This window comes from Cupressus sempervirens, chromosome 10, assembly GCF_028749045.1.
Source record: "Cupressus sempervirens isolate cs-2001-9-10 chromosome 10, ASM2874904v1, whole genome shotgun sequence".
Taxonomy (NCBI): Eukaryota; Viridiplantae; Streptophyta; class Pinopsida; order Cupressales; family Cupressaceae; genus Cupressus; species Cupressus sempervirens.
This window is the reverse complement of record NC_143127.1, coordinates 848,376,303-848,392,498: the sequence shown is the minus strand read 5'-3', so window position 1 is coordinate 848,392,498 and position 16,196 is coordinate 848,376,303. Positions and strand designations below refer to the sequence as shown.

The 16,196-nt window shown below is 34.1% G+C and overlaps 2 protein-coding genes across 5 annotated transcripts in view; one reads left to right on the top strand and one right to left on the bottom strand.

The window, feature by feature from the left end:
- Positions 1 to 16,196, bottom strand: part of LOC149536665 (calcium and calcium/calmodulin-dependent serine/threonine-protein kinase-like) — a 232,273-nt gene that overhangs the window by 86,205 nt on the left and 129,872 nt on the right. For all 3 annotated transcript variants that reach the window (XM_089807066.1, XM_089807064.1, XM_089807065.1), the window contains exon 5: positions 1,838 to 2,070. In XM_089807066.1, coding sequence (XP_089663192.1) covers positions 1,838 to 2,070 — 233 coding nt within the window. The remainder of the gene's footprint in view (positions 1 to 1,837; positions 2,071 to 16,196) is intronic.
- Positions 14,170 to 16,196, top strand: part of LOC149536666 (uncharacterized) — a 128,371-nt gene continuing 126,344 nt past the window's right edge. The window contains exons 1-2 of one of the 2 annotated variants that reach the window (XM_089807067.1): positions 14,170 to 14,394; positions 14,499 to 14,691. Coding sequence is in view for 1 of the 2 variants with exons in the window: in XM_089807068.1 (XP_089663194.1) it covers positions 14,628 to 14,691 (64 nt within the window). In the remaining variant the exon portion in view is untranslated. The remainder of the gene's footprint in view (positions 14,395 to 14,498; positions 14,692 to 16,196) is intronic. The other variant, XM_089807068.1, reaches the window with a different exon arrangement.

Genomic DNA, 16,196 nt, shown 5'->3' with positions numbered 1-16,196 from the left:
CATATATTTTGCATGCTCTTCAAATGGTTGTAACTTGCTATTAAAGATGTTCTTGTGTCTTCATACCAACATAAACAACAAAACTAGAGAACAAGACAAAAAAGTACCTTTTCCATTGCCAAATATAATTTTTTCTGTGACTGCCATGGCCATTGCTTTCAAACATTATCTCTGGTATTTCATTGGCCTTTTCATTCCCCTAAAGTTCCATCCCAACCACTACAAGAATCCATTGCTTTCTGCATGTGTCTTGGAAACCCTTTTCAATTTAGTTGCCTCATTAGACCTACCTTAAAAGTTCCAAGTTGTGGTCCTTCACCTTATTTTGTCCCATGTTGATTGCATTTTTAGAACTCTTCGCTTGAAACTATTATGCCCATACCTGATGTTGCTGATCCAAAGTTGATTGATGATTGTAACCAACTGTAAAGTTTCAAAATCAAAAGAATTGTCCCTTAAACAGTACAGTTGTTCCTTTGTCGTGATCCAAAACAATAAAAGGTTTCATACAAAATGAATACATATCCCTATAATATTGTACTCGTGTTTAACTCGAACCCATGTGGGAGTCACATTTATGTCCACAAGCCACTGATAGATAAGATTACTACACAAGAAACAAACTTGTTAAAAATAAATCTGAACTTTGATTTAAAGTATGTATGCATGTGTGGGGCATAGGTGTGAAGTGGAACTAGTAATTACTTAGATCCATTGGATCTAACACCCCTCTTGTTTTTTACTTTCAGAATATAGGGCAGCAAGGAAGCAAGAACATGGGACAGCGGGAATCATCAGAGCCATCAACATGCCAGCCAGTCATTTAGGCAATGATTGGCCCCACTTTTCATTTATGATTTTTCTTTACACGCGTGCATGTGTTCTTTGAGTTCAAAGTGATGAATTCGTTTCTGGGTAGTTTCATGGCTTGTGTGCAGCATTTGAACAATATTTGATAAATAAGTTATTATATTTTCAAAAAAGAACTTTTAGTATATGGTATTTCACATTGTATTCTTTCCTTCATAAAATGCAATAGTTATTCCGCAAATAGTAGTTCAAATTATTGCATAGCATATGATATAGAATAAATTAAAATGTATCTTTTTGACTTGTGACACAAAGGCTCTACCTAATTGAGTTGGTAGGTGAAAATTTGGTAACACCAATTATAGTCAGTACTAGCTTGCTTATATGTTTTAGGTTCCATTTCTGAGACTAAAGACGAATAAGCTTCATTATAATTTTTGACACCCTTTTTCCTTGTTTAAATTCCATTGTCTTTATTACCAATTATTTGTTGTTCAAGATGAGTTCATTTTGCAAACTTAGATGTACTTTTCTCACCAATATTCTCAAAGGAAATTTCACAAACATTTTCAGAACTGATTTCATCATCATCATTAGAAGTACTTGTTGTAGTTGTAGTTTTATTAGAACCATTTGAAGATGTAGAGATACTTTTCATTTGATATCAATCATAATCATATTTGATATATTTGACACATCATTTGGAGCCCCTTTATATATTGCATTTGAGGATTCATATACCAGCATTATGAGGGTTTACATTTGTTTAGAAGTATAGATTTGATTTACAAGGGTTTACAATATTGCATTACTGCTAATCTGCCAGAATTTAACATATACATTGGTCAATAAACAACTGTTTCAATTTGCACATTTGATAAATCATTCATTTCCTAGAAGTGTCTGATTGAAGACATAACAGAAATCAAATGATGCCCATACAGATGTATTTCTATTTTTACACTCATAAATTCATCCTTTAATTATCAATGTGCAATTTAATATATTTATAGGAGGAAAAACTCACATTTTCCTAAACAGATTTTGCAATTTGACAAGCTCCTCTTGAGTAAGATCATGAGATCCTAATAAAGACTTTAATTTCTTGGTTCTTAGGAAAATTTTACTGCCCCAAACACTCGCTATTGCTGCAGCACGAAATTTGCGACGAGCATTGAAACTTTGTAAACGAGAAACAATCTCTATATCCATAGGTTCTTGCTTAGCAGAATCCCCTCTCACCCAAGGATGTAGTAAAAGCTAAGAAATAATACATAAAGAATTGTTAGTTAAATGGAACATTTAAAAATCAAGCACTTCAAAGAATTCAAATGAAAATTTCTATAATAGAATTAAAGCGAGATGCTTGTAAAATAGGTATAAAAAAAGAGTTTTCAATATATCAGTATAACTATGAACACATTATGATTCTTGACGTTCCCCAATGTTATCATGACAAAATACTAGCATAAGTATGTTATTAATCTCCATTTAATCAAAATATAATCTATTACATTAACAATGAGTGAACAAATTCCTCATAGGGAATTTATTCTCTCATATAAATACAATGAAACACAAAGTGTAACACAGATTATTAAAAGACAATCTTTCAAACAGGCCCCAGCAAAAATCATAAGAAAATTTGCAAAGCAGGTTAAAGTTAACTGTATGGTATAGCTTAGTAGAAAGAAACTTCTAAGATCAGTAATCCATTTGTAAAATAAGCTTGGGATTAGTTATGAAAATATCGCTAAATTGAGAGTCCTTATTCAATGCCTAAACTTTGGTAAAAAGAATGGTGTTAAGAACATAATTCTTCACTGATTCCATCTGACTATACTGGGACTAGGTACATGAAACAAGAACGCAGTCTCATCCATGCAAAAAAGATACCTTTGGAAAGAAAAATTCATTTTCATCATCTATGTGTAAACTTTCTTTACATTTATGAGGGATTTAGTCCACATGCAATAGTTTGTTCTTCTATTGTGCTTCAAGTCTAGAGAGTAAATGAATTGCTAGTCATATTGAAGAAATCCCTAATAATCTATTTTATTGTTAAAATTAGAAGCCATAACAATTCAACCATTAGCCTCCATCATTGTCAGTCCACCTCAGTCTAGTTGCATTGCTCTAGATATTGATTGGAATCAAAGCCATAGTAAGAAAGTTTGACCTCTACTGACTTGACATAGGGAATTCCTGAAAACATTGTGTTCTGTTGGGAGTCTACTTGAGATCTGATTGATTATTTCTGTTAGTTCCTACTCCTGTTATCTGTAATTTATTAGTTTTCAATACATTAATCCTCCTAAGAGCCAATCCTCCTTGAGTTCCATAAAATGTCTGTACTCAGAGACTCTGAAATGGCCAAATGCCAAAGAGCCAGAGCCATAAATAAAGGGGTAAAGATAGCAAATGAAGTATTTATTTAAGGATATTTCAAGGTCCCAAGTGTAGAATCTACAAAGAATGAGATCACTAGTGAAGAGGATCAAGACATTCAAGTTTATAATGAAGCAATTACAGCTGCTATTCCCACATATTGCACTCATGGTTAAAAAGTTGAAAATGCTTTAAAAAACTCTCCTTTAAAGCCAGATTTACTTTAAAACATAAATATCACATTCTACTTTTAAGCAGTTTGTCAAACCTAGCATGAAACTTGTAAACATAGAATACAACCTTGTTGAAGCTTTCTAGACAAAGCTAATGCCTAATTTTCAAAACTCCAAAATTGATTAAATTAGGAGTCACAAGGAAGTAAATCATGTATGTTTTGAAGCCATTTTGCTCTATATTACTTTGTGTGTCATAAAAGCAGTATCCTATGTGTATCTTTGTGCATAAAAGGACAGATATAGCATGAACATGCCTATCATTTCTTCTTCTTTATCTAGGCTACAAGAAATGTTGTCTGTTTTGACTATCCAAAATTCAATAATTGTGCTAGAGATAAAGGATGCAATAAAATCAAGCATGACTTTTTACACAGGACCAAAACTCATTCTAAAGAAAATAATTTGGAAGCCTCAAGTATAAGTTTCTTTTGGAGAAAAATGAATTTTCAAAAAACATAAAAATTTGTACAAAAAGAGGAAAAAATAAATAAAGCTCAAGGGCACTTCCATAGCATAGAGATGTAGACAGAAAATAAAATAGAATTTAACTTCATGATTGTAGAAAATATATTTTGTCATTTAAATTTATATTGTTGATTGTATAGGCAAATATTCAGTTGAGTTTTTAAGAGGGTAGTCACCAAGTAGTTGCCTACGTGTGAGATCTAATATTAGCCCAGTCTACAAAGCCCCTGTTACAATGTAAAGTTGATGCTATTCATGGTGTTCTCATTAATGATTGTCATTGATGTCAACATATCCTATGCATGTTCCTGTTTTGGGTTTGTCAGTAAACAGATTTGTCACTTTCAAAATCTATGAATTTTGGCTTAATGGAATCAGCAACAAAGTATTCCTCCACAGTTGGAGAGATCACCTTGATGATCTTCCTCTGCATGTAGAGAAGCAGCTCCCTTGTCTGATTTTCATTTTAGACTTTAAGATAAATAACATTAAGTGAAAAGTAATTTTTCCCTTTGAGGTTTTTGACACTGAATATGCTAACAATCATCAAAAATCTTTGGACATTACTTATTTCAATTCCAATATCAAAGAATCCACACTATGCATGAGGATCTTCAATGCTGAAAATCTGCCTTGAAGTACTTCACATACATCCCTAAGCTACCAAAGGAAAACATGCGGAGAAGATGACAATAGCTTCTATTATTTGGAATAGAAATCAGAAAAAGATAGTAGCACTCTCATATGATAAATACTAATTTAAACTCTAGAATAAACATCATGATTAATATTACTCCCAAAAATGCTTTAAATTGATTCAAAATGAATTTATACTCCACATCAAAATTTTATCTCCAAATCATAACATGTCCAACAGTCCTTTGACATGACCCTTTCATTGCATTTATAGGCCTCTTCATAATAACTAATTCTAGGTTAGTAACTAACAAAGTTAGAGTTGGTAAGTTACAAGCACATTCCTAAAACTAACTCTAACTTGTACAAGATTCAACCTTAAATTCTAACTGTATCAAATAAAAGTCAACTCCTTAACTAAAAACTAAAAGTTTGACTCAAAGTTGACACTTTACAAAATTTACAAGCAATAACTCAAAACAACTTTGGCCAAGTTGCACATGAACATCTTTTAAAGTTAACTTTAAAGTGCTTGCACTAGTATCTCCTGATGCGGCTCTCTAACTAGAAGGTACTGCCTATGAAGAACTCACCTTATATGCTCTGAATGACTTGACAACTTAAGCCAAGGATTTATTTTTTATAATAATTACACTCTTCATCCTCAATTTGCATCCATCATGATCCCACTAAACTTCGTCCAAATCCTTGCTAATACTAGGTAGATAATAAATACATGAATCTAATGCAACTGAGATGACACTTAGACTCATCATAGCCTAACATATTATCTAAGTGGAACATCCTCTACACTTCTGATATCCTCCAGTTTACAAGTGGCAGAGATATATATCATCAAATTTCTATAGCGTACTAAAGGGAGACATTTGAGGGCTTTCAAATTATAGTCAACAATATACCCGAGTATGCATTCCCGCTGATTATCGAAGACCAATATTATTATTTCAGAACCGTAAAGCAAAACCTGCAACTAATTTATGAGTGGCAGCATCTGTGATCTGCATATCAACTCATATACCTTTGTGGAAGCATACTTCTATATTGGCAGTCTCATACATCATTTTGATCAACATAGTCATATATCTTTGTGGCAGCGATTTCATTAATCAGAGCATCCATTGGAGTATCTACCTTGTCTTTTGGATTTGAATGACTTGTGTGACATGTGGAGATTGCATTTCCAGAACTTCATGTGGGCTCCAGACTAGCAATGGGTGCGTGACTGCCCAGCAAAGTACATGGGCTTCTCACTGATTAGCATTGCAGAAATCTTACATTTTGAAACTGCCATGGAAGGCATCTATATCTAGCCCAGCATAACTTGTTGTTAGACCTTGGATAACAGTGTGAACGGAAAAATTAAAATATCAATACTACTATATAACTCAAAGAGGGAGCATAGCAATAAAAAAAAGGATCCTCGAGAGAGTAATTTTACATGTCTCCATGTCCAATTATACGGGGTGGAATGAGATGGTAGCAAATAAAGGAGAACAAGATAAAAAGAAAAAAAAATGCCACCTCAACAAATTGAAAAGACAACATTACGAGTTACAAAAATACAAGCACCACAATAGCCTATGTGGGTCTCATATTAAAATCACACATTGGTCTTGGAAACAAAGAGCGAAGGAGAAAATATTAAGGAGATAAATCATAAAATAATTGCATGCGTGAATGCCATTACATATCAAGTCAACGTCAAACCTAGGCTAATGAGCACAGAGTCACATTGCTTGTTTGAAAAAAAAAAAAACTAAAACTAAATCCTTATCATGCCTTTTCAGAATGCTGATTTGAACAGACACAAACACGCCATACCAAGGAGCGACCGTTTATTGGTTCGAACCAAAGTAACAAGAATCAGAATTGGCAAGGTCGAATCGAATCATGAATCGGCCACGAATCGGCAAATTTAAAAAACCCTTGAAATTTAGTTAGTAACTTATTTCATAAACCCTTTATCGCTGATTCGATTCACTAATTCACAAAAAATCGTTTGGCTTGAATCGAATCACCGAATCGCGTGAGTCACGTGAATCGCCGTGATTTTTGGAACTATGGTTCGAACCATTGGAGAGTAATTTGAATGCATATTATAAAAGAAATGAAATAGCATAGATGTAATGTTCCCATCATAAAATAAATAATTAATCAAACCTTTGTTAATGGGCCAATTAATTTAGTATATCTCGGATCCATTTTTATTTAATTGTTTCCATAGGTACGTGTGATTGTCGGCTATCGTTGTAAACCCTCGGAAAGTTTCTCTAATGGGTATTTAAGCATGGCATATAGGTAGTAGTTGGTAGGCTATTTGGATTATTTCTTTGTACAAGGAATTCCTGTTGGAGTTCAGTATTGTTTGTCATTTCGAAAGTGAAAGACCTTCCCTACTTGCCTTACTCCAGTTTCGGTGGGCTTTAACCCTCACCCTATTCCGTTTGTGTATTTATTGGTTTGGATATGGCAAATCTAATCAATATTCTTATTAGAAAATATTCATGCTCTCCATTGAAGTCCAATTTCTTGTGTTGGATTTCGTTTGTGTGCATATTAGCATTTGTTCCATCACTCTTCTCCACCGTACCATCACCCTTTGGATCTCTCAGCTTCATACACCCTTCCATCCTACTATACAAACATTCCTCCATCATCCACTCTGTGTCTTGACACCGTATGACATTCCTTAATCACCGTATGACTCCCTCCACAACCATCATACAACCTCCTCCTCCAGCCCGTACGACCTTACTACACTATCGTACAGCCTTGATACACTTTTGTACGGCCCATGTTCAATTACCGTACGACCCTACTGCATACACTACCGTATGGTTTTTCTTGTTTATTTAACCTACTTCCACATTACGCTACGACCTTCCCATAGGGTACAAAACACACCGTACGACCAATTTATCTTTCTGGAAAGGATCATTATAGTGGTATTAGAGCCAATCATCCTAATAGCTTGTGGACAGTGAATGAGAGTTTATAGCCGGAAGAGAAGAAAATCTCATTCAGTTAATAGAATGGGGGAACAAGAACCCACTGCTGCTGAACTCATGGCACTACTAAGAGATCTTTCGAGGAATTAGAAGCAGATCAATGATACCTAGCGGCTTATGGAAGAAACTCTCTAAAAATTGGTAGATAATAAAATATCCAGTTAACAAAATGGTCATAGCGTAGACTCTGTGTTGAGTAAGGAAAACCCTCATCCAACACACTCTTGACCTTCCATGCCGGTTTTTCCTCTACGAACGGAGGTAACAATAGGAGGAAAGCAGACAACCTTTGAAGAAGTTCAAGGATAGTTGAGAGAAGACTAGAAGAATGCAAATTTGGAAGAAGATATTGTTGTCCTGCATTTTGTCACCACAAAATGTTGGTAATAGCACGAAAATTTTGCAAGCTAGTTTCGTGTTTCTCTAAGTTTTAATTTGATATTTAATTATTTAATGTTGATCGATCGATCAATTTGAATTCGTATATCAAATCGTTTTATTGAAGGCTTTTGTCAAGTCTTGTTCATTTTGCTTTTTGTCAAGCTATTGCTTGATTTTTGAAGCCTTCATCATCCTTTTCTTTGCTTTTGAGTTTGAGTTTGTTTGTTCTTAGTCCTTTGGTTTTGCTCATGTCATGTCTCTCACTTTTCCTTCGATTTGGTCTAACCTACAGCTCAATCAGAGTTGTCAATCAAGAGATATGCCCATTTTAGTGCCTCAAAAGTGAACCTTTCTAGTGCAACAGAGCGAATTAAAAATAATATTTTTAATTTGACTTTCACATTTTCATAAATATAGCTTAAATTCACTTTTTCTTATGTTTTTAAGTTACTTTAACTTTAAATTTTTCACTTAAAGTGACTATATAACTATATAGTTCCAGTTTAATTTTTGATTTTTAAATCAAATGCTCATTTAAATGTTACTTTTTAAATGATATTTATATGTTGTATTTTTAAATATGATATATAAATATTCTTTATGAACCCATTTAGTAACATTTTTATGAAATTAAGTGGATTAAATGACTCTAAGTTATTAAAAGTGGACCTTTTATTTGCAATTACATGTAAAATTCATCAAAAGTGGACATTTTACATATCACTACATATAAAGTTCAACTTGGAATCATAAGTGGACCTTTTTGATGTCATTACATCAAAAAGGCTATCAAAATTGGACCTTTTGGATGTCATTGTATCAAAAGGAAAGTTTTTATGTCTTTGCATCCAAAATGTAAGATGTAACTTAAAATGTGCATTGCCTTTCAAAAAGTGCGATTTTGATCACTTGCACATTTTGATAACTGTCATTGACCCGATAAGGTCCGATTTGCCTTGTTGAAGGATTTTAAAACATGTCATTGACCTCAAAAGGTCCGATTTAAACTAAAAGCATGTTTTAATATGTGTATTGCCCTTCAAAAGGTACGATTTTGAAGAAATACATGTCATTGCCTTCCAAGAACTCAATTTTGATCATTAAGGGAGACTTTCTTGATGGATTTGCATGGGATCTTCTCCATTGAAGGAGTTTTTTCTTGGCAATGTGTTTTCTTGCATCAAAAATGGATTTAACATGCTGAAATCATTTTGGAGAGCTCAAACCTAGGGCACGTTTTTGAAGAAAACTTCAAAAAACATAATTTTTTATCAATGTTTTTGCTCCAATACAAATTGATTTGAGCTTATTTGCTGATTACATTGCATGTTGGTGTTCAAACACCAAATCAATTTGATCTTTCATCTTGGTGAAAAATATTTTTCACCAAAAACGTCCCAAGCATGAACATTTAAAAAATGTTGGATCTTTGAGCATTTTTAGGGCACGTTTTGGCATCTTTTAAAAAGAACTCCTTGTTTACTACCATTTCCCATTCAAATTTGTAAAGTTGGAAAAAGTCTTAGCATTTTTGGAGAATTTTTCAACATTGGAGCATCTTTCTCCTTCATTTTTGGCACTTAATCTTCATGTAAGTGGATTTCTTATTTCTTGCTATTTGATTTGTGCTTATCTTGCTGATTTTATGCACATAATTGCTTGATGATTGCCACTTGTTGAAATCTATACCATGAAAAGTGCATTTTTCATTTAAAAATGAAGAATTTGTTCATTTTCATGTTTTTAATTCTTTCTCAAGTTCTAATTTCGAATTTGAGTGTTGAAGTGTTTTGCATTTTGGCATGTTTGAGTCACTTTCCAAAGGTACATTTTTCTTTGTGTTTTTGTGTTTTGTGTTTGCTTGCCGATTTTCTCCACTTTGGATAAGTCACAAGTTCTTTTCCAAAAGCTTGTTGTTTTACTTCATGTGAAAGTATCATCACGTTCCATTTTGCATCTTTGTGTTACAACATCTCACCTCTCATTCGACAAATGTGATTACATGTTTTTCATTTCATTCACCATCTGCGCATCTATGTAATCTCATTTTCCGCTTTTATTTTCACTCATCTCACTTTTCACATCTATTCGCACGAAACGATTACACGAAATGTTTTAAGTGTAATTGCATCCAAAAGGTCCGATTTTGATTAAAAGTCACTTTTTAAAAAGTCAAAAAGATGTCATTTTCATCTTCCATGTACTTTGACTTCTCTTTTTCGCCAAAACTGACTATAAAGCTCATTATCCCTTTTCCATTTTCCATTTTTATCTCTCCATATGCATTTGCATCTTCATAAGCAAATACATGGTTCTGCATTTTTCCATGCTTTCCATCTCATCCTCCATTCGCACTTGCGTGTAAAGTGCATCCTCCATCATCTGCATTCGCATCTCATCTCACCTTTCATCTCCCGTTACATGTCGCACTTACATGTATTCATTTTTCATGCAATAATGACTTGAGAACCCTACGTCACGTTTGAAAATCAGCAATCTTCATTTGCACGCATTCCCATGCGTTCCACCTTCACACTTTCTCATTCATTTCGTATCATTCCATCTTCTATTTTTCCACCTTCATAAAACTTCATTCCACATTCCATTCATTTCATTTTCATCCACTGCATATGCATATGATTTCTTTGAGATCATTTCATTGGATCTACCAAGTCTCCAATTTGTTTCCAAATCTTTGTTGATCACAAATCAACTTGTATGGTGATTCCATCTAATGATGTATTTATGTTTTGGGATTTTTTTGCTGTAGTACAAGCACATGTCCTCACCATCAAAATCCAAAGGCAAAATGAAATATCAATATGATAAAGAATTGGCTCTTGCAGCTTCCTCATCAGTCATATCTATTCTTGATAATGTGATGGATACGAAGATTGGTCATGTGGACGTGGCTGATTTTTTGTAGAGAGTTCAAACTCCAGTTGGTCATGAAATGAAGTGTATCAAAAGAAGTAACATTCACTTGGTGTCTACATTCCCTATGGCGGCCATAGAACCTGATTTCATTCTTAGATGTGCCCAGCGTTTTACTCCAAAGATAGACTATCAAGGACCCTAACAGCAAGGTTATCATTAGCTTTGATCCTAAGGTCATTGAACAAATCTTCAAGGTACCAAATAAAGCAGAATGTGCAGATTTGACTAAAGAATCATCTTTGGCATGCTGGAATAGGCAGAAAGGTGATTATTAGAAGTATGTCAATCAATATTGGTTAGACAATAAAAGAAACAACTTCTCAAGATGGCCAAAGACCATTCATCGGTCTAACTTCAAACAAGAATATAAGAATCTCATCATCCTTCTTAGCAGAATTTGTGGTCTCAAAGATTCTACTGAATTTGAGTCATGGATGTATAAGTTCATATTTCAAATTATAGAGAATAAAGAACACATCTTTTAGGGAGAGCTCATTAGCATTGCACTTTGCCAGCAAATACTCAATGTGGGAACTTCAATGCCTTTCTACATGAACTCTTAGCTTGTTTATATTGTTTCTGTCATGGGATCTTTCTTTGGTCTCTCAACCAAGGGAGATCGTCTTCAGGGTCCTATTTGGGATTACTATGATCAAATCACTTTGAAAAATAGTAAATTTCATTGCAGAAGAGTCCAAGACGCCTTCTTTGGGCATTTTCGGTGTTTGTTCAATAAACAGTTATTTGTCAAAAGAGTATCTGATGCGGCATGGGAGAAGGTGAACCAATACAACTGTATTTTCATTCAGTTTCCAACTTTCACATACTTGAGAGTTGGATATTTCAAAGGCGAGTATACCTTACCTAGGTATGCTACAGATCGAATCATCTTGATGGAGCTAGCTAAACAGCTTATGGATATACAGAGTGATCATCATGCTATGCATAGGCCCGATTTCAGCATTACCTCAGCTAAATCTTTGTCTATTAGCAACTATTCGATCATTTATGTACCTAAAGCAAAGAACATGGAAGCAGAGTTGCAGTTGATCATCTTACAGAAGTTCAAGGCCAGATTTGACTTTGATTACCAAGAGATGAATTCTCAAATGAAAAGAGCTTACACTCATGTTCATCACATCGAGGACATCTGGATTGATATGAGGACAGAGCTTGACATCATGAAGATGGACTACTGCAAATTAACCTTGCAATAGATAATCGATCTTAACATGTTGGAGATCCCTTCAGATTTCTAAGTTGAAGATGATGGCAACATCCTTGATCCGGAGTTTTATCAAGTCAACTTTGATAGGAAGTGCCCTTTTCCTATCCAGTGGCAACAAAAGTAAGGTACGTCTATCATGGACATATTTCAATCCATCTTGGTAAACACCAACAAATGGTTGAAAAATAAAGGCCTTAAAAGAGTAAATCCTAAGATGGGCTTGGATTGCGAAAGTTTTGGTCCTCTTAGCAAAAAGTCATAGCTGGAAATCATAGGGAAAGATGGTGCCTCATCTTCTGATGCTAAAGGTCCCCTCAAATTCAAATTGAAGGGTGGAAAATGAGCCAAATCATCTCAAATCTCTAAACAACTTCAAGAATTAGAAGAAGAACTAGAGATAGAATCTAATAAAGAAGATTCAAACAAAGAAGGGGAAGTCATGATCATATCTCACCCAAAGCCTGCACAAGCTTGTGCACCGTCTACACATGAAGAGCCTTTTCTCATGAAGTAGATGACAATGTGGATTCATTCTCCACTATTTTCACTCCTTTATTCCAGTCTCAGAAGTCAATATAATTGTTATCTACCAAAAATGCACCCTGTTAAGTTTGCATAAACTTAACCTTTTGGAGAAACATGGAAACATTCCAAGGTTGTGGGTGAACCGTGGATGGAATGAATCTCCGGATTCTAGGCCGGCTTCCTATCTGGTATATCACTTTATACTACTAAAACTGAACTTCTGATGGAGAAAAAGGGGAGAAGGATAACAAAAAATGGAAATTTAAAACCTAAAGGGTGATGCACCAGAAAAGTATCCCTGATATCTAACACATAAGCAACACCATGAAACAACAATAACAAAACTCCCTTGCACAACTCAATAATCAGAATCCTTGCAAAAAGCTAATAAGAGGGCTAAAATAACAGTTTCGAAAAGGAGAATAGATTACTCACAATCCAAAAAAAACTGCTTTGTAACACAACTTTCAACCTGCAAAAACTGAAACCATCCTGTACAAGGCATCAACATGACACACCAATACAGAAAAAAAGAGAAGGCATAAGCTGAAATCAATGCCCAAAAGTGCTGCAGATCTGTATATATCTCTGAATAATGGGTTACAAAATGATCCCTGCTCCTGTCAAGAAGTCTGAAAAACTTACAAAAAACAGGCCAAGCAAAGAAAAAGAAGAACCTCTACAAAATGAGCCTTCAACTCATACTTATGCACTATCCATCCAACTGCATTTTGAAAGTCATAAATGCTGGGTCGGATTCAGCCCTTGAGGCCAAACTTGAGTCTTTGAAAAGGCTTCAAAAGGTGTACAAAATGGCCCAAAAGGCATGGCCTGATAATATCATCATAACTGCCCCTCATAAATGCAGTCCTAACCCTCAAAATATCTCAAAAATCCTCAAAATCAATGCTTCAACAAGTATGCCTTCCAATTTCTATCATAATGGCCACCCACTCTGAAAATATCTGCATAATATGAATATCAATCCACCTTCTGCAATTTGTCCAAACTCTGTTATTTAAAAAAAAAACCATCTACCAATTAAATATAAAATAAAAATAGACATTTATTTTTCATATATTTTAATATCTATTTGAAAAAACATAATAACTTAATAACAATAAATACTAATTACATTGATGTTATTAAAATGATTATGAAATCACTTAATAGCATTAACATTTAATTTTTATTGTTACTAAGTTTATTAATAATAAATATGGACTATATTAATATTATTCAATTGATTATAAAATCAATTTAATAATATTAAGATAGTAATATATTTATTATTAATATTAATGATTTCAAATAGAAATTAAAACATATTTAAAATAAGAAATATTTTTATTTTATATTAACTAATAAATAGATGGTTTTTTTTTTTTTTTTTTTTTACTTACATCAATCATTAATAAAAATGATTTATGAATATCATTTTATATTAATGTTGAATAACATAAAGTGGAAACATTTACAAATTAAAGACCAAAACATAAGTCTCTCCACTATATACGTTAGGTATATGGACTTGGCAAATTATAAAATTGAAAAGCAAAGTCTTTTCTCATTCACGTGAATGAAGAAAGGGAAGGAATATTAGGGATTTTATTTTTTCCATTTCATTTGCTCTTGCAAGAGCTCTAGCCAGCTGGAGAAAATGAGGGTTTGGAGGCTTGGAAAAGATGATCTCTGTGCTTTTCATGGCTCTATTTCTCAAATCTGCTGGTTGTTTTTGATAGCTGGGCATTTTTCTAAGGTAAATGGCAGATTTCTGGGCACTTTTTTTGGTTTTATTTGTCAATTTGCTGGTCGTTTTTGACAGTTGGTCATGTTTCCCTCTTCTCCTTGGCTCAAATGTAGGTTATTCTTTGATCTACGGCTGCCATTTGCATCATTTGTTGGGCGTTTTTTGTTGAGATAAAATGGCAGATTTCTCTCTTCTCCTTGAGATTTAAAGCCCTCAAACTTTGTTGGCTGCCATGAGAGGTCATGCAAGGGTTTTGTTTGATGTTTTTGAAGCCGCTTCATATACTTTCTGGGCTTCAAACAACAGGTATTTAATCTTTGCATTTTTTGGGTACTTGCTGTGCACGTTTTTGCTGATATAGCAGACATTTGTGGCTTCAAAAATGAGGAAATCTGGGCATGTTTTCTCTGCATTTTCATAGCAGACTTTATGCTCTTTCTCTTTTATATTTATAGCACCATTTTGAATGGAGAGTTTGGAATGGAGACTATGAACTTTAAAAGGTACCATGGTGGACTTTCTGGGTTTGAAATAACAGATCCATCTCTGTGATTTGCTTGCACACTTCTGTTCCTACTTTGAGATTTACTTGATATGCGATCCTTGTTGCATTTGCTGAGGGTTTCTTGGTTATGAGATTATCTGCTCATTCTTTATAAAAATTGGGGCTATATATTCCTTACAGCCGCCATGAATATACGAGGTATTCTGATGTATCTTTAGTTTAATCTTGAACTCTTCTATTTGCTCCTCTTATTTGATCTGTAAGATCATTTTATAAGGCCGAGCATATTCACTTGCTTGTGTCATGTTCAAAATCGTGACTGTATTGTCCTTGAAAGCTAACATGATAAGGATCTTGCATGCTTGATCCTGCTGGGTACATGCTTCAACTTATTCATACTAGATTTGATGAGAGTTTTTACCGTATACGAATTTTCTTTTTATAAAGATGCTACCAAAATACCCCTGTAGATAGTGGTTGCCTTGCTGAAAGTTGCCAAGTCTGAATATGTTCATTGAAGCTTTCATCATTTTGCTTTCTTCCTTGTTCGCCTATGGAATACAACACAGATTTTGAAAACTTCTCATAAACTTGTAGGATTCTTTTACCGGCTGGAAACTAGATGCTATTACACAGATTTTCCTCTTTTTAACTGTTAATCAATGGTGTCTTTTAACAGAGCAAGATACCATACTGTTTTGCATCCTCTGTTGCTGATCTGGGTTGATCATGAAATGTCAAAGCATTGTGAAAAAAACTTGGGTGTCTGTTTAAGCAATTTGTAGAAAACTGCAGCTTCCAACAGCAAGTTTAACTGAGCATGAAATTTAATTACACAGTTTAATGCATTTTGCTGCATGTATATCTCCATACTCTACAGTACTCAAGGTTGTAATTGACCAATATATGCAGGCAATATAACAAATTGAAAAGCTTTGTCGTTCAAATCCCGGAAGTATAAAACAAATCCATGTGTTATCCTGGTCCGGGTACTAATCTGCTAGTGTGTAAAAAAAAAAAACCATCCTGCACATTGTACATCTGATCCAGAAGTAGCTAAAGCTTATGTTCTTTTAAAATTGCCTCCATGTTATAGATGTTGAAGGATCTCTTTTTTACACATTTCATTTGAATATTTTCTGTCTTTGCATGCTGAAATGATGCTCTCCTGACTGTTAAGATACTCTGATTTTATGTGACGTCTAAGCTATCTTTCATGAGGTTCGAGCACGGGCTCGTGACACTCATGGATTATCTCTCGGAGATGTGCATTTGAACATTTAGAGTACTATTTTTTGAGATCAAT